Source organism: Coregonus lavaretus, assembly GCF_964263955.1.
Source record: "Coregonus lavaretus genome assembly, contig: HAP1_SCAFFOLD_123, whole genome shotgun sequence".
In the NCBI taxonomy this organism is placed as follows: Eukaryota; Metazoa; Chordata; class Actinopteri; order Salmoniformes; family Salmonidae; genus Coregonus; species Coregonus lavaretus.
In genome coordinates, this window is record NW_028165834.1 from 571,704 (window position 1) to 590,616 (window position 18,913).

The 18,913-nt window shown below is 42.6% G+C and overlaps 2 protein-coding genes across 3 annotated transcripts; one reads left to right on the forward strand and one right to left on the reverse strand.

Annotated features, from left to right (window-relative positions):
- The first annotated feature begins 2,477 nt into the window (after positions 1 to 2,477).
- Positions 2,478 to 8,344, forward strand: LOC311115413 (transformer-2 protein homolog beta-like). Its single transcript, XM_084190592.1, has 8 exons — positions 2,478 to 2,658; positions 5,553 to 5,698; positions 6,194 to 6,353; positions 6,441 to 6,629; positions 6,777 to 6,892; positions 6,998 to 7,186; positions 7,280 to 7,353; positions 7,464 to 8,344. The coding sequence occupies exons 1-8, from the start codon at positions 2,626 to 2,628 to the stop codon at positions 7,472 to 7,474; spliced, it is 918 nt and encodes a 305-aa protein (XP_084046718.1). The 5' UTR covers positions 2,478 to 2,625; the 3' UTR covers positions 7,475 to 8,344.
- Positions 8,345 to 12,641: 4,297 nt separating this feature from the next.
- LOC311115405 (uncharacterized protein) lies at positions 12,642 to 18,461 on the reverse strand. Of its 2 annotated transcripts, XM_084190582.1 has the most exons (8): positions 18,048 to 18,461; positions 17,007 to 17,861; positions 16,658 to 16,857; positions 16,119 to 16,404; positions 15,844 to 15,974; positions 15,611 to 15,658; positions 15,420 to 15,509; positions 12,642 to 15,264 (listed from the first exon to the last, which is right to left on the reverse strand). In XM_084190582.1, the coding sequence occupies exons 2-8, from the start codon at positions 17,685 to 17,687 to the stop codon at positions 13,410 to 13,412; spliced, it is 3,291 nt and encodes a 1,096-aa protein (XP_084046708.1). In that variant the 5' UTR covers positions 17,688 to 17,861; positions 18,048 to 18,461; the 3' UTR covers positions 12,642 to 13,409. The 2 variants fall into 2 exon arrangements, with proteins under 2 accessions (XP_084046708.1, XP_084046707.1); XM_084190581.1 differs by lacking the exon at positions 18,048 to 18,461 and having other exon boundaries at positions 17,007 to 18,028.
- Between the last annotated feature and the right edge of the window lie 452 nt (positions 18,462 to 18,913).

Genomic DNA, 18,913 nt, shown 5'->3' on the forward strand with positions numbered 1-18,913 from the left:
GGGCTTTGTGATGGCCACTCCAATACCTTGACTTTGTTGTCCTTAAGCCATTTTGCCACAACTTTGGAAGTATGCTTGGGGTCATTGTCTATTTGGAAGACCCATTTGCGACCAAGCTTTAACTTCCTGATTGATGTCTTGAGATGTTGCTTCAATATATCCACATCATTTTCCTTCCTCATGATGCCATCTATTTTGTGAAGTGCACCAGTCCCTCCTGCAGCAAAGCACCCCCACAGCATGATGCTGCCACCCCCTTACTTCACGGTTGGGATGGTGTTCTTCAGCTTGCAAGCGAACCCCTTTTTTCCTTCAAACATAACGATGGTCATTATTTCATCAGACCAGAGGACATTTCTCCAAAAAGTACAATCTATGTCCCCATGTGCAGTTGCAAACCGTAGTCTGACTTTTTTATGGGCGTTTTTTGAGCAGTGGCTTCTTCTTTGCTGAGCGGCCTTTCAGGTTATGTCAATATAGGACTCGTTTTACTGTGGATATAGATACATTTGTACCTGTTTCCTCCAGCATCTTCACAAGGTCCTTTGCTGTTGTTCTGGGATTGATTTGCACTTTTCGCACCAAAGTACATTCATCTCTAGGAGACAGAACGCGTCTCCTTCCTGAGCAGTATGACGGCTGCGGGGTCCCATGGTGTTTATACTTGCGTACTATTGTTTGTACAGATGAACGTGGTACCTTCAGGCGTTTGGAAATTGCTCCCAAGGATGAACCAGACTTGTGGTGGTCTACAATGTTTTTTCTGAGGTCTTGGCTGATTTATTTAGATTTTCCCATGATGTCAAGCAAAGAGGCACTGAGTTTGAAGGTAGGCCTTGAAATACATCCACAGGTACACCTTCAATTGACTCAAATGATGTCAATTAGCCTATCAGAAGCTTCTAAAGCCATGACATCATTTTCTGGAATTTTCCAAGCTGTTTAAATGCACAGTCAACTTAGTGTATGTAAACCCTGACCCACTGTAATTGTGATACAGTGAATTATAAGTGAAATAATCTGTCTGTAAACAATTGTTGGAAAAATTACTTGTGTCATGCACAAAGTAGATGTCCTAACCGACATGTCAAAACTATAGTTTTTTAACGAGAAATTTGTGGAGTGGTTGAAAAACAAGTTTTAATGACTCCAGCCTAAGTGTATGTAAACTTCTGACTTCAATTGTATATACATATCCTTTAAAAAAATATATTTACCTTTATTACTTTCTAACACTACTACCCCTCCCCTAATTGGAGCAAACTAGTGAACAACAACGCTTAGGCCTCTACTTCCAGCTCATACATACTATATACATTTTATGGACACAGTCAATTTTACAATAGTTCTATTTTGTTTGTTTTTACTCCTGAACTTCCTCTACCCTCAACCTCTCCGATCATTTTTATGATGTCCATTCGGTTTGCTTCTATATGCCATATCTTTCAAACTGTGCTCTTTCACAAAAGTTCTTAACCTATAACCTATATACGTATTATGGACTCAGTATGGTTTCTCTTTATTTGTTGTTTTTCTTTTGAAAACTTATGTTGGTGAATGTTTCATGAAACAAAGTTAGATTTCAGAATCAAGAGTTGTACATAGATACTTTTTAATAGAAAACAAATGTAGACATACAGTATCTCAAACAGAGGTTGTTCTCTACTGGTTAAGACCATGGTCAGTTGTGGTACGTTGGTATCAGTTTTAAGTGTATTCAAACGTATTTTCTTAGTTTGACCCCCTGGTAAATGCAAGGACTTGGGACTGAAAACCTGAAAAACTAAACATTTTGTATAAAAACATTGTAAATATTTTTGTTGTTGAATTATTTATTGTGTATAGTTTATCACTGGATCAACACGTTTAGTGCTATCCGGGAGCCTTGGGCCGTCCCTACCAAAGATTATGGATATACAAGATAATGGATATACACGTCTCTCTGCCATGACAATGGGAGTCGTTGTCCACAAAGCGGCACGGCGGTCTGTCTAGCTCCCGTCTTTCTTTGGATTGGTGGAGACATCTCATTATTGTGTAATCCATTTTTTGAAAATTTGATGAGGGTTGTTGACGTCAACCGCCGGTATTCAATGGACAGATATATGCTACAAGCCTCATAACATGAATATGGATAGCCATCTCCGATATAAAGTGTTTTTTCTCAAAGTTGCTGGAATGTCACGTGTCCTACTTATATCAGTACACTCGTAACAACTTAATCATTACCAAACTTATATTCGATCAAATAGACCTCAGGTAACAAATAAGCCATTCATTTTTTTGTTGACCACATTCGACACTCATTGACCTCCATACAAAAACTCCTTGCTTGGTGGGCGAAACAACGAAAAAAACGCCACCTGCTGGAGGGAGACCGGTTTTCCGCAAAATTGGGCCACTCTCTTCCAACAGGTGCTTCCTCTCTGGTTTGGACTTTTCATTCTACTCACTGTGGTTGTACATGCGTCACATCCGCTTTTGAAGCGCTCATGCGTCAGTGAATGCGGCGCTAAAGAAAAGGAGGCGAGTAGCAGTGTTTCGCTTCACTTGAGAACATATTATTAGCTAGCTAACTAAATACATTTGTTAATTATCTATCCTTTAAGTTTCTATCAACAAGATATGAGCGACAACGGGAAGGATTTTGGCGAGCGGGTGCGTATAATCAACTACGAACTACCGAAGATCTATTCTTGCTCTAAAATGAGCAGACTCAACGACGCCATTTTCCCTAGACTAGGCGGCTAACGTTAGTTAGCACAACCATGCTGTAGCTAAGAACATTGATTTGCATCGACTGTATGGATTTATTCAGGCAGCCAGTATTAATTTGTACCGTTTATATTTTCAAATGTAATGTCCATTTACCCATTTATGTTAACATTGGCGTCTTTTTATTCAGTATATTTTGCAACTTAAAGCTAGCATATTTGTTAGCCCAATCAGGCCAAGTGGTTTGCAGCTGTTGTAGCTAGTAGTTCACGTCAAGAACATTTAGATTTTACGAGTCTACTGAGACTGCTGGCGAGAAACCTATGCCAATGTACATTTACTAACAATGTAATGATCTCATCATTGCAGGTGAATGTAATCTATAAATAACTAGAACGTTTAACTTCGTCCTCACTTACTGCCGCAGTCTCACTTAGTTAACTACAGATTGTACGCCAGATAATGTGATATAACAAAAAGTGGTGGATAAATGATGGTTCACTCGGGCCGTTTACCACAGGCAAAAATGTCAGTTCTGGTCTACTTAAATGGGTGTCTCCCATAGACACCAATAGACGGGTTGGTTGTTTAGCGACAAAACTGACGCGTGCGCAACTATGGTGTAAAATGTGTCTATCGACATATCTGTAGACAGTTGTTGTAGTGACATCATGAACATCCTATTGTAGTCTGACATCAAACTTGTTGTCATTATGAAAAAGTATAAACACAAAAATGACAGGCTGCATGACATCAGCTGCCTGGTGGTCCAAAAAAGCATAACTGCTGTATTTCAACACCAGTAAACCCATCTGTATAAAAGTTAATACATTATATTTCAATCTAGCAAACCAGGCAACTATAAGCAACTGTCTAAACAAGGTTTTTGTTAGTTTCTAGCATGTTCGCTAGCTGGCTAGCCAGTTCAAATAATGACCATATCATAGCTGACAATGTCTTTAAATAAAGCACATTTTTATTCATTATTTAGGGTGTACACACATACAATTATTTCATTCAATGTTTATAAAAATATATTAATTCAATAGAGAATTGCATCAATAGTCCAAACCCTATGTTTCTACTATATATCGTTCACAAGTTAGACTATTTACTCAGAGAATTTAGCATGATTAGAGTGAATAGAATGCCATTATGGCCATGGTCAACTAACCTGTTCTTGGCGATACTTTTTCCACTGACTCGAGAACGAAGAAAGTATCACAAGAACTGGTTAGTTGAAAAATCTATGGTGGTGGTTTGTATGGGGCTTTTCTCTCATGACCAGTAATGGACACCAATAATCTTGGGTTATATCACATTATCTGGCGTACAGTCTGTAGCTATTCATTAGCCAGTTAGAATGTATCAAGCTCTTCAACATGGCACAACCCATGTAAGAGTACTGTGTCTTTTCTAAAGTTGTTAGTCCTATATGTAGTTGCACTGTAATGATCCTTCTGCAAAAGCATTTTTTTTTATATATCACACATTAACAAATGTTATACTGAGTGGGGCATTGAAAGAAGTAACTAACTTACTTTAAACCCTTACTCTTATTTACTATAGCAGTTCTTCAATCTTGGTCCAAGGGCTTGATGAACCAGGTGTGCTAGTACTGGGCTGGAACAAAAGCCTGCACTCCTTGTGTGACCCTCGGGCTAGGATTAAAGAACACCATGATTTTATAACTTTTCTAGTCTTCATTCATCATATTCTGATGTTGTGCATTTCAGAGAAATCAATATATATATATATATTTCCTTAACCTTGCTTTGATTTAATGCTTTTCAGGTGAGACAACTTATTTAGTCTGATTTGAGTGTTACGAGCCTGGTTTTTGCACATTTTGACCTCTGTAGCTCTTATAAAAAACCAACACTTTTTATCATCCTTGTCTGTTTTTCGTTAAGGTTGAGTTGGGAAGAAGCAAAAAGGCGGAAGAAGTTTCAGATATGAAGTTTGAAGTTGTTAAAGGGCATATTTGATGAAGCTGATGGTGTTGATGCATGCTAATGTAAAATGAAGCTGGCAGAAGCGAGCGGCCGCGCTGTCCACTGGTAGTGATGTAATGGGAGGAAGGAAGTGGGGGAAGAGGAGAGAAAAATGAAGTCAGAAATGGTGTGAAACGGAAGAAAGAAGAAAAGAAATGGTTGTTTTGAAGTTATGAAGTTAAAGAAGTGATGAAGTTATGAGAAGTGTTCGGGGGTATGGTTAATTCCCTATAGCCTGCTATGTTATTATTACTACAATCCTATTTCTCTCTCCTTCTGTTTTCTAAAGCAGTGTTTCCCAAGCCATCCCTCAAGGACCCCCAGTCATTACACCGGGTTGTTCTATTCCACCACTAGTACACCTGATTCAACAAATTCTCAAGCTCTTTCTCAAATTGAATCAGGTGTACTAAAACGGAACAGTGCAACAGTTGGGGTCCCCCTGAGGGATGGAGTGAGAAACACTTCTTAAGCATGCATGCCAACTGTTCCTCCATCTCAGACACATTACCTAGTCCTCAACACGCAAGGTTAAACTCTGCTACGCTGCCTAGAGTGTAAGAGAACAATCCGCTCATCATAGAACTGTGTTAAGATTAAACTAGATTAACACCTCTACTTTAAGCCTATATGATTTCCTCTGGTCGCCTGTAACAGGCAGATCTAGTTACCACAAATACCTGTCTTTAATGAAATGTTATTTTTTTCTTAAACTACTGGGGCTCAAATATGAGGGGCCTGTAGCAGGTTTGAGCGAGGTTCCTTCTGTACCTCCTCTCTCTCTATCCTGACCGTTTTGTGTTTTGATTCTGACCTGTGTTTATGTGTATCTGGCCCGTTCAGGACTCGCGGTCCGCTTCCAGGAGTGTGAGCCCAAGGGGTTCTGGGAAGTCTGCCAGCCGCTCTCCGGCCCATTCCCCAGCCCGCTCCAAAGATGGCTCCAGACACTCCCGGTCTAAGTCCCACTCCCGATCCCGCTCCAAGTCCAGGTAAGAACCCCTACTCCAAGGAGGCTTTGAGTTTTGTGGTGACTCCTTTAGGAGCTGCTGGGTAGTGTAGTGTGTATTTTTGTTCAGGTCCACATAAAGAGCTCGTATTTTTTGTGTGTAATGGGTTTATTCATGTTATTTTTGTTTCTAAACTCTTTAAATCAGGGATCATCCGCTAGATTCTGCCGTGGGCTGATTTTTCTTTCTTGAGCGGATGGTCAGGGGGCCGGAACATAATTACAAATAATTTGTATACATTTCTATACGATCACGTATACCTCTATTATGTGTGGGAATACTTTGGAACAGATTTCCAAAATAAAAATCACTTGGAGCTGATGTGCTGGTGTTTTTACAGTCTTATGTTCAACAATAAAACATTACAATAATAAAAAAACACTTTATTTTTACTTGGGGGGGGCAAATAAAATCAGCCACCAGTTGGTAACCCTGCTTTAAATGTTTTTAACATGTCTTTTATTTTATTTTCCCCAGGTCTCGTTCCCACAGAAGCTCCCGCAGGCATTATTCCCGCTCTCGCTCCCGTTCCCACCGCCGTCGTTCCCGTAGCCGTTCCCGAAGCGGGGAATACCGCCGCCGTCGGAGCCACAGCCACTCCCCCATGTCCAACCGCCGCAGGCACATTGGCAACCGGGTACGTACACACACACCTCTGGAGACGAGACTCTCTTCGGCAAACCCCACACATAACTTCTATCCTTCTCACAATCCTCCTCTATAGGCCAACCCGGACCCTAACTGCTGCCTGGGTGTGTTTGGTCTGAGCCTGTACACCACAGAGAGAGACCTGAGAGATGTGTTCTCCAAGTACGGCCCCCTGGCTGATGTCAGCATCGTCTACGACCAGCAGTCACGACGCTCCCGCGGCTTCGCCTTCGTCTACTTCGAAGTCCGAGAGGACGCCAATGAGGTAGGAATACAGGGAAGGAGGATGGTTATATTGCAGGGGAAGAACAGAGAAGAATCAGAACTTTTGAGTGAGCATGGTGTTGAAGGGGAAATACTCTTCTCTAAACGTCTATTTCCCTCTCCTCCACCCTCCCTTTCTTGGTTTCAGGCTAAGGAGAGAGCTAATGGAATGGAGTTGGATGGACGGAGGATCAGGGTGGATTTCTCCATCACCAAACGACCACACACTCCTACCCCTGGGATATACATGGGACGGCCCACATAGTGAGTGACACTCTCTTAGACTCACAGATCTGGGATGGCCCACGTGATGCACACACGTTCTACATTCAGTGAATCCTCTAACCTCTGACCGTGTGTGTTTTCAAGTGGCGGTGGTGGCGGCAGCAGCAGCGGAGGCGGTGGTGGTGGTGGTGGAGGAGGAAGTGGCGGCCCCAGCTCAAGCTCATCTCGCCGTAGCTCGAGGGATTGCGACCGCGGCGGTGACCGTGGTTACGACAGAGGCTACGACCGCGGCTACGATCGCTATGAAGACCGAGAGTGCTACAGGTCCTACAGGTGAGACACCTGGCCTGGATCTTATAGTTAGTGGTTGCTAAGCAGAACCGTGGCGGTTGGTTGGTGGAGGCTTATTGTGTGTTGTCTCTCCAGACGCAGGTCTCCGTCCCCGTACTACAGCCGAGGGGCCTACCGGTCTCGCTCACGGTCGCGATCTTACTCCCCACGTAAGTCAACCAGACTTAGCACCGCTTAACATGGTTCACTTCACGGCTAATCTACTAGTGACGCAGCGGTTGGACCTGAATGTCTAAATGTCTCCCTCCTGTCTCCACAGGCCACTACTGAGCAGAGGGAGAAGAGGAACAATATGATACTTTTTGTGGGGTGAATGTAGGACAGGGTTAGGGCCAGGGGGGGTGGATGTGGGGTTAGGGCCAGGGGTGGGGTGGATGGAGGGTGGGGTGGGTGTTGGGTTAGGGCCAGGGGTGGGGTGCATATCTGGGGTAGGGGGAAGTTAGGGAAATGGTAAAGGATGTAATTGTGAACTTGATAAAGTCATATTTTTTGTTTCTTTTAGTAACATTTGTTCAGTGGGTGGATTTCTGTACATGAGCTTCTTTCTGTCAACCTTGCCCGTTGTGTTTAGAGAAGCTGTCGATTTGTTAATCCAGGGTTCTCCCCGGGATTTTTCAAGGTGGTGCTGCTGAGTACAGCGAACACCTGTAACTGCCATTTCCTGCAATCTACAGCAAAATGGCCTTAAATTATAACAAATAAAGTAACAACATATGTCTTTTTTTTACATAGTGGGCAGCGAGTCCACAAGGTGGCGCAGCACTCCTCTTACATTCTTTGGGGAGAACCCTGTTTAATCCATCTGATCTCTATTTTGTATCACCAGGCTCCTTTTTAATGGGTAGATGTGTTGAAGTACAGTGATATTTAGTGCATGATAGGCTCTAGGGGAGAGGGCTCTAGGTAAATCCAGATCTAGGATCTGATTACCTTACCCCCAAACCTAACCTTAACCATTAGGTTGATTTAAAAAAAATAACTCACCCTTTATCAGTGGTTAGGGGTAACTTCTTCCTGCTGTATGTTGGGAAGAAGAGCCAAGAGCTAGAAGCTCTACCCTAGTTCAGTGCTGTGTGTATGGGTGTACCTTGATTTTAAGTCTGCAGTATTCCAAGCAATAATAAAACTGCATATTTTCAAGTTTTTTGTCCGTCAATACTTTTTTCATGTCTCCTGTACTTTGTGTGTGGCAAACTGTTGCACATTCAGTGAAAAATATGTAAGGCTATAGGAATTAGTAAACCTCTTACTACAGAGAAAGGTCTTGTTACAAACATAAACAAAAGGCTAAGATAAATGTTTAGAATGATGGCACTATATTTATGGCCCACACATCCACAGGACCCCAGCAAAGGAAAAAGGGAGTTATTGAGATCATATATTATTATTTTTATTCAAGAATGACCATGTTTGCATTGCATCCCATTATTATAAAAAGTGGTATGACAGGCAGTTAACCCCCAACAACAACTGCTCCCCGGACGTCGATTTAAGGCAGCCACCCGCACCTCTGATTCAGAGGGGTTGGGTTAAATGCTGAAGACACATTTTGGTTGAATGCATTCAGATGTGCAACTGACTAGATATCACCTTCCTCGAGGAAGAGCTGCCGTTGTTCCAATGTAATTGGTTGGATGAAAGTTTTCTCAATGGGTGCTTACAGTGACTGGGTCCAAGATGTCTAAACTACTTAAACAGCAATGGTGGAGTTTTAAGATCTAATCGCTGTACAGATGTGGGTTCTTAATTTGATCACCCTGTTGCAGGAAATTTAAAACTTGGTGTATTTGAGGTTTAAAAAGGCTTCTGAAGTTTGTAATTTACACTTTGAAATTTCAGACTTGATTTTCCCTTATGAAAAATCTATCAACCCCTACCAAAATGTCCATTAATTATAATCCATATAATTCACATTTCCTGTTGCTGCTGGATTATTTTCCTGCTGTAGCAAACTGGCTAACATTTAAATCCTACATCTGTACTGACAGGGCCATTTAGGGTATGCCACTTGAGTGCAAATTCAGGCAAGAACCGAGCTGCCCCCAGATGCAAAATGTGTACACCCAGAATCAGGTTGCCATGCAGCAGGTTACTGGTTCAAATCACGTTGGCGATTTCTTCCTAACAATCAGTGGGCAAAGCTTAGTGACTGGTGTACAGATGAGTGAAATCAAGAAACGCCTTAGTGGAAGTAGGTTGAAGGTGGATGGAGGACATACGCCTTTCCATGTGGTAGGTCCCTGGTTCAAATCCTGGTGGGGAGGGTGTTCTAAGGCCTGGATTCAATTCATAGTGCAGCACACTGGACAGCCAACAATGCAGCTTTTACAGGCATTTCCCCCAATATTTGCATATATTGCATTCAGTGTAAACACAGCACACGTCTAATCAATCATAAAATACCTTAAAGTCAACTTCGACTAGTTGCTCTATAGCACTCATTTGGATTGAACCCCTGCCATTATAGAGCAGCACATTAGAACAGACTTTTAGGTAATTTACGCTTGACCCAACATGGGCAGTGTTTACCCTGAATGCAATCTCCGCAAACAGCAGGAAAAATGCCTGTAAAAGGTGCATTGTTGGCTGTCCTGTGTGCTGCTCTTCTGTGTAACACGCCTTGGATTGAATCCCGGCCGATCTGTTTTCTAGCACAACTATCAGTGGGATGGAGCTCAGCCTCATTGCATTTTGGTGCACCAGTGCATTCTGTGTGGGACGACATACGTTGGATTTATCGAACGTATGCTGTATGCGTAGACTGCTTGACAGAAATAGTATCAGAAGGTGAATTTGCGTAAAAACACAGTTGGTGTGATCGAGGTGTTAGAGCAACAGGGGACGCCTCGATCAGACCGACAGCATCATTGCATTAATGCTGCTTAATAAAATCTGCAGTCAAACATTTTTACTGAATGTGTGCAACATAAATTCACAATTCACCTTTTGCTACTATTTCTGTCAAGTCTATGCATACAATTTGATGCTTACGTTGGATATACACCACACAGAACGCACTGCTGAAAACACAGCATTCCATTTGAAATGAATGTACTTCTGCTGTACCAAAACCCAATGAAGCTGTTGGACTGATCGAGGCGATCACACCGACATCGTCTTGTGCAAAATGGTGTGCAGCGTCATCTGGATGTATGCAACAAAAGTTCAACATTCAGCTTCTGCTACCATTTCTGTCAAGCTTCCACGCATACAATTTTTATTTAACCAGGTAAACCAGTTGAGAACAAGTTCTCATTTACAACTGCGACCTGGCCAAGATAAAGCAAAGCAGTGCGATAAAAAAACAACAACACAGAGTTACATATGGGGTAAACAAAACAAAGTCAAAAATACAACAGAAAATATATATACAGTGTGTGCAAATGTAGCAAGTTATGGAGGTAAGGCAATAAATAGGCCATAGTGCAAAATAATTAAAATTTAGTATTAACACTGGAATGATAGATGTGCAAGAGATTATGTGCAAATAGAGATACTGGGGTGCAAATGAGCAAAATAAATAACAATATGGGGATGAGGTAGTTGGGTGGGCTAATTTCAGATGGGCTGTGTACAGGTGCAGTGATAGGTAAGGTGCTCTGACAACTGATGCTTAAAGTTAGTGAGGGAGATAAGAGTCTCCAGCTTCAGAGATTGGCTGAGGTGCCACTACTAGTGGTAGTAGCAAAATGCTTGTTGAAATTCTCGATTATTGTAGATTTATCGGTGGTGATAGTGTTTCCTAGCCTCAGTGCAGTGGGCAGCTGGGAGGAGGTGCTCTTATTCTCCATCGACTTTACAGTGTCCCAAAACGTTTTGGTGTTAGTGCTACAGGATGCACATTTCTGTTTGAAAAAGCTAGCCTTTGCTTTCCTAACTGCTTGTGTATATTGGTTCCTAACTTCCCTGAAAAGTTGCATATCGCGGGGGCTGTTCGATGCTAATGCAGTACGCCACAGGATGTTTTTGTGCTGGTCAAGAGCAGTCAAGTCTGAGGAGAACCAGGGGCTATATCTGTTCTTAGTTATTAATTTATTGAATGGGGCATGCTTATTTAAGATTGAGAGGAAAGCACTTTTAAAGAACAACCAGGCATCCTCTACTGGAGATCAATATCCATCCAGGATACCTGGGCCAGGTCAATTAGGAAGGCCTGCTCGCTAAAGTGTTTTAGGGAGCGTTTGACAGTGATGAGGGGTGGTCGTTTGACCGCGGACCCGTTACGGACGCAGGCAATAAGGCAGTGATCGCTGAGATCCTGGTTGAAGACAGCGGAGGTGTATTTAGAGGGTAAGTTAGTCAGGATGATATCTATGAGGGTGCCCATGTTTACGGATTTAGGGTTGTACCTGGTAGGTTCCTTGATAATTTGTGTGAGATTGAGGGCATCTAGTTTGGATTGTAGGATGACCGGGGTGTTAAGCATATCCCAGTTTAGGTCACCAAGCAGTATGAACTCTGAAGATAGATGGGGGGCAATCAATTCACATATGGTGTCCAGGGCACAGCTGGGGGCTGAGGGGGGTCTGTAGCAAGCAGCAACAGTGAGAGACTTATTTTTAGAAGTAGGAGCTCAAACTGTTTGGCACAGACCTGGATAGTATGATAGAGCTCTGCAGGCTATCTCTACAGTAGATTGCAACTTCACCCCCTTTGGCAGTTCTATCTAGATGGAAAATGTTGTAGTTGGGAATGGAAATCTCTGAATTTTTGGTGGCCTTCCTAAGCCAGGATTCAGACACTGCTAGAACATCAGGGTTGGCGGAGTGTGCTAACGCAGTGAATAACTCAAATTTAGGAAGGAGTACAATGATGCATACGTTCGATAAATCCAACATATGCACCACACAGAATGCTGAAAGGCAAACGCCACGTTCCATTGGAAATGAATGCACTTCTGGTGTAACGAAACGCATGATGCTGTAGGTGTGATCGAGGCCGAGAGTCAAATATTAGAAAAGCCTTTTACACTTAGATCACACCGACAGCGTTTTTGCGCAAAATGGTACACAGCATCATCTGGATATGTGTGCAAGAAAAGTTCAACATTCACCTTCTGGATTTCAACTTTTGTTTCCCAACCTTACCCAATCTACTAACATTCTAAATGAGTAACCGACTGAACAGCTTTAAATATGTGAAAAAACTAAGGTTGTCCCTACCCCTGATGGCGCAGTGGACTAGCTACTGGGATATGGACCAGGTCACTGGTTCATGTTTTTCTAGTTTCAAATATGTTTTATGAAGCACTGTTATCCATGTATACAATTAAACTTTATTCTGTGAGCTACGTTTTTACATAAGACAACAGTAATATACACAAAATTATCACAAGTATTACCACAGGATATTATTGCAAGAGTTGAAATGTTTAAACAAAATGTATACAGCAAAACGGTATGAAAGGAAAAACCCTGAGTCAATAAAAACGCCGTAGTTGTTTTCTAACTATTTATTTTCTAGTTGAAAGATTAGTGGGCAAATCTGTTTTGCTTTACACTCTTTGTTTTTAGTCAAATGACATTCGTAAGTGTAATGAAAACAAATACCCTGAAATTAGCATGGATACTAAGACATTTACATCATTTAGCAGACGCTCTTATCCAGAGCGACTTACAAAGAGTGCAGGAATTCCCTTTGTACAAAACATACATTTTTAATACATTGTCAACAACCACAAAAGTACAGTCAAAACAACTAAATACAAAATGGGATAAGATTAACAAATCCACTAAATCCACAGTGGACACAATGACAAAAACACAAAAGAAGGTTGCTGGGATTATGTACATATCAAATGAACAAGGTGGAGAAGACAATTGTCAGCGTTTTTCAGTAAGATCTTTGAGAAACACAATGGAGAAGAAAGTGGCGTTCTAACACATTCTCAAGTTAAAATTCATTTCATTCACATACGTGAGGAATTCATTTATATAAAGAGCATTTATATAAACCATTTTCTTTATTTACTAAATAAAAAAAGCAACATATGGATGACCATCTCTACCTCATACAAATGCAAAGACAAAGGCCTGGTACATACAACTACATTAAAACGGTAATCCAGAAGAAGACAGGGGCAGACTATTCCCCACCCCTCCATTCCCCTCTGGTTAGGGTTATACCCTTTGACTAAATTTTTTTTCCTTCTGAGACGTCATGTTGTGAAGTTTGTTATATTGAGAAGTAACACGCATCTACCTATCTAGCCATTCTCTTCAGCAGATTTAATATCTAATGGAGTACATTTAGCAGCTACTTCAGCCAGACACTCCAGGCCTTTCCGGGTTGGACTACAGATGTCTGCTGCTATCCTCCTGTTAACAACTATTCTCACTCGCTTGGGTTGTTTGTTTGTGTAGCTTATTTCAGGTGTTGCAGCAGGTTCAGGGTCCTGGTTTGTCTGGTGTACTTGAGGCACTGAAACAGAATCTTTGTTTGCCCTCATCCTAGTGTCAACTATTCTTATTACCCGGGTCTGAAAGTCACTCATTTTGTACATTTTAGCAAGTTCCATGTCTGTGCAGCTTATTTTGGGCACGGAAGCGGTTTCCTTATGTGTGTTGGTTACTTGAATGTGTTCCTTTATCTTTTCCATTATCTGAGACGTTTGAGCAAGTTCTGCATTTGTTTCTTTTCCTTTAGGCCTTTGAACGGGTTCTTTGTCAGTCGTTTTTGGCGTTGAAGTGATGTTCCTGCCTAACTTACCAGGTTCCATGTCCGTGCAGCTTACTTGGGGCATTTGAACGAGTCCCTCCATTGACCTCCCTCTCGGTCTTTGAACAGGTTCAAAGTTTTCCTCACTAACTTGAACAGGTTGATTGTTCATCTCATGTATTTGGGGCATTTCAGCAGCACTACAGCTTTCCATTCTATTGACAATAATTTTTATTTCCCGGGTAAGAGCAGGTTCTTTGCCGGTGTTGTTTATTTTGGGCATTGAAGGGGTTTCCTTGCTTGTGTTGCTTACTTGAGCAAGTTCTTTCCTTGGCCTGCCTCTTTTGCGCTTTGGAATTAATTCCATTTGAGCTAGTTCTTCAGGTGTCTTTGCAGGTTCTTTCTTTGTCCGATTTACTTTACGCTTTCCAGTGAGTCTTTTTGGCTCAGCAGGTTCCTTATTTATTTCACGTCCTTCGACACGTTGCTGATTTGGTTTACTAACTTGAGGCATTGAACCGGTGTGTAAGTCGGTTTCTTGGGACTTTTCAATTGGTCCCTTCCTTGTCCTCCCTCTTTTAGATGTTACAGCAAGTTTCATGTGTGTGTCCATTTTTTGAAGCGTTTCGGAGGGTTCCTTGTTCGTTTTGGTTATTTTGGCCATTTTAGTTTGTTCTTGGTCTGTGCCGGATACTTGGGTAACTCGTCTGGGTCTCTTCCTTGATCTCATACTTCCGAGCATTAAAGTGGTGTCCACGTTTACCTCACTTAGCGGAATTGGTTCCATGCAAGTGTCGGTTAATTGTGGAATTTGAACGAATCCCTTCTTTGGCCTCCCATTCTTGGCCTGTACAACATACTCAGCAAGTTTCATGTCTGTATTGCTTACTTGAATGGGTTTGTTTTGTGTGTCAGTTACTTGGAGCGTTTGGACAGGTTTCTTCCTTGGACTTCTGAGCTTGTGAGCAGGTTCCAAGTGTGTGTCGGTTATTTGGGGAGTTTGAGTGTGTTCTATGTTTGTTTTGCTTACTTGAGCAAGTTCCTTCCTTGGCCTGCCTCTTTTGGGCATTTTCATTAGTTCCATGTTTGTCTCGCTCATTACGGACATTTGAGCAAGTTCTACATTTGTCTCATTGATATGAGCACGGTACTTGTTTGAATCGCTGAGTTGAACGGGTTCCATGTGTGTGTTGTCTACTTGAGACATTTGAATGACTTCTATGTTTGCCTCACTTACTTGAGAAGTCTCCATGTCTGAATGGTGAGCGCCTGTTGCGTTTATTACTTGAGGCGATTGAGCAGGTATCTTTTTCGTCATAGTCCTTCTCTTGGGGTTTTGAGCAGGTTTTTCCTTTGCCTCCCTTTTGTCCTCACTGTTCTTCGTCCATCGACTCAATGTAGGTCTGTGAAGGCATGAGAGGGACAGGAAGACATTAGTAGGTTATAGCCTTGAGATAAGAGCAAATGGTTGAAGTGAAAACCTGTATACACAGGTCCTCAACCCAAATTTCAGATTGATTACTAAAGGTCCATAGAGGATCACATCTCTATAACTTACTTTTGGACTTTGTGGTAGCCATGTTCTTTGATCAGATTCTGGTACTCCCGGGAGATAAACCTCTGAGTCGGGCCTTGGAAGTCGTCTTTCCTGCATTGGACACAAGAGGGCAAAGGTCAGGGGGCACAAGGAGAGAGGGATCATCATCAAACACAAACGCACACACATCAAAAACACAGACTCTCACTCACCTGGAGCGAGATCGGGAGTCAGGTCTGGAACTCAGATCGGACCAGGACCTGAGTGCACATAGATGGAGGAGATAAATAGATGAGAATCTCAAAATTAGCTCCAGTTAATCCCACCTTTCTGTGCGAGGTAGTTTTATGGATAGACTTTGTGGTAACCAAAATAGTAGCTACGGACTGCTAATTTTGAGCAACTACACTACTAGAAACCCCTCCCTCCAGGAAATGGTTCTTACCTGTCTATGGAGTGTGCTGGGGAGTGGGATTGGTCCGAGAACCAGTTCAGAGAGCGGGTTGGGGTGGAACTGGAATACTCTTCAGAACAACTCAGAGTCTGATTCTCATCCTCAGATCGACAAAAGGAGTCCTGCAGGGACCACAAATGAATTAGAACCACACCAGAACAAACCAAGGGGTAATTCTTTTCAAAGCTCATTTAATACACAGACACCAAGAGACATACAAAAGTAAACAAACAGAATACTTTTTCTCCTGAGGGAGTAGAACTTACCTCAGGCTCCTCCACCCCCACCACCCCCTCTGTCCGGTCCTCCTGAGGTGGATCAAAGCCGGTTGTCAGGCTCTCTGCGTGTCTCCTGGTGGAGGCCGCACTGGGACACACCCCCAGGGCATTGAGGGCTTTTAACACGCTGAGAGGACAGCCCTGTTTCCAGAACTCGACCCCCAGTGAGGCCTGGATGAAGTTACACTTCTGCATGGAGGTGTAGAGGACGATGGCCAGGATAAGCCCTGCCCTCTGGCTGACCACATCACCTGCCTCCTCTTCTGTCCTCGGGCTTCAGAAGATATCAACGGAGAACATGTTATAACCAATTTATGCTTTCATGAACACAGAGGGCAAGTCATTAATAATGAACAGCAGTCCCATAATTCAGCCCTGTGGAACACAGGTACAAAACAGAACTTAAAATGGGAAAAATAAAATAAAAGTTGGGTAACTTATGACCCCCACACAATATAAATGTTTTGATCATCTGGAAAAGTGCCTACAATCAATGACTTTTAATTGATCATCTCTTGTTCTCTCACCGTTTCGTTTTCCTCGCTCCCATCATAACCTGTGTCCTGATGGTGTTGGGTTTGGGGAACATGGCCCTAAGACAGGCCAGGGTCATAGGGGCCTTTTCATCCCCCCACGCTAGAACCGCGTCCCAGGAAAACCCACTCACACTCGCCTCAGTCAGCGGCTGACGCAATGGCCCACGTTGGTCCTTCATCAATACCTTACTCTGGTAAATCAGACAGACGGACACATACATTTCTTTGTCAAACACATCTATCTTCAACAACGATACACTCACACCTGATTAGCCATAAACTGCCGGTAGCCTATAAACAAATACATTCTTCAAATGAATTATGTTAAAAGAACAATTACCTCCTGGGCGATGACCTCGGCGAGGAAAAGGGTCATGGCTTCTCTAGCTTTGGTCTTCATCAGGGACCTGAAGGCCTTCAGGTGCTGGTGGCTGTGCATGTAATACAGGGCCTTGGCATGGGGGCCGAATCCATAGCTCTGCTTAGTCTTGGAGACAGGGAGCTTCTTCTTCTTGGGCCTTATACCTTCTTCAATGGGGAACGGAGACAGGAGTGTGGAGTGTGTTGTAGATCGAGGCGCCTTCGGACAGCTTTTTGTTTTCCGCTCTCCAGTGGAGAACAGAGAACTGATCTGATTTGAAGTATGACTTGATAACGTTGAGGAATTTACTTGATTTGATGGTGTTGAAGAGGAGTGTGTGGTTGGGGCTATAGGCGTTTGAGGTCGTGTGATGGTCGTTGAATGGGATTCTGGGGAACGAGAAGTCATGGTGGTCCATTTCTCCCCGTCCCACTGACGAACTGGCCTCCGTTTTTTTTTTTTTGAAGCAATGCACTCTTCTTTGGATAATGAGGATGGGTTGGTTATAATTGGAGTTTGATTGGATAATGTTGTGGAATCAATCTGATTTGGAGTTTGGTTTGATAATGGTGTAGATGAGGTTGGTATTTCGGCCCTAGTCTTTCGTGGTCTTCCAACTTTTGGTTGGTGTTCGGTTGTCCAAAGCTTCCCATTCTGCATGGTTTTCCTTCTGAGCACGCCAAGACAGATCAAGCAGAGGAAGGAAGAGTCATCAGGAGTGATGTCAAAGACTAGCCGGAAGGTTTTGGGGCTGGTCAGCGTTGTGACCTTCCTCCTGTTGTACCCCTTGGGCCCCCTCACAAACCTCACCCCACAAATGCAACACCTATCTGACTGAGACATTGTGGGGATACACAAAAGCAGGTTAAAAAAATGTATTTTTTAAAGAGCTGATGGTTGTTAATCGAAGACTGTTACCCTATTAATAAAACGCACATTGCAATTGTTAAACATACAATTCTCCTGTGGGGAGCAGATCAAATGAATGTAGCTATGGTTTGAGAAACAAAAGCAACATACCAGACTCACAGCAGAACCTTCCAGTGGGACGCTTACTACCAGAAAAAGCCCCGGTGCAAGTACATTTCTCACATTAATCGACCGTGATTTTCAAAAACATTAAACGGGGAACGCAGTGGTTAAAAATACATATTTCCTTGGCTAATTGATGAAAATATCGTAAAGGGAGAAATATTATAACATTTTCACTTCCCGTCAGCTACATGCGAAATATTGCAAACAAACTACCACAGAAGAACAACGAATTTGCACTAGAGATCACACAAATACTGTAATGTAAAATGACCGCCTTTTGTAAGGTATATCAAAGATAAAGGCAAATACATTACATTTCAAACTACTTTAGGTAGGATAACTTGAAAGTAATATACTGTAGATGTCGGTCAGGTTTGGATGGTCCTTTTTTGTGCAGTCACGCATGCGCGGGGCTTCTCCTTCCTGCCAAAGAAATGGTTGACTAGACGCCAAAATTCACAATACTGCCACCTGCAGGTTTGGAGTATAATGGAACATAGCTCTGGTTTACATATTCCATAAACAAAATACATTTGACAGTGACTAGTCAATAACAGGAGCGGGTCCATTTCTTTCCTTCTGACCTTTATTACGTACAAAAATATGACCGAGGTTGTCAGCACGGCTCTATGCACACATGAATAATTGCTGCAGAAATACACGCAACGTAATAAGCAGTGTAATGACCAGGGCATAAGCGGTACTAGCCTGGTCCCAGATCTGTACGCGCTTTAGCCAACTCAGCTTCCTTTGCCATCCCATACATGTTAGCTACAGGCTTACCGTCACACTGAACACTACAGGGGTGTGAGCTAAAGCACATACAGCTTTATGGCCAAGGGCCTATTGGA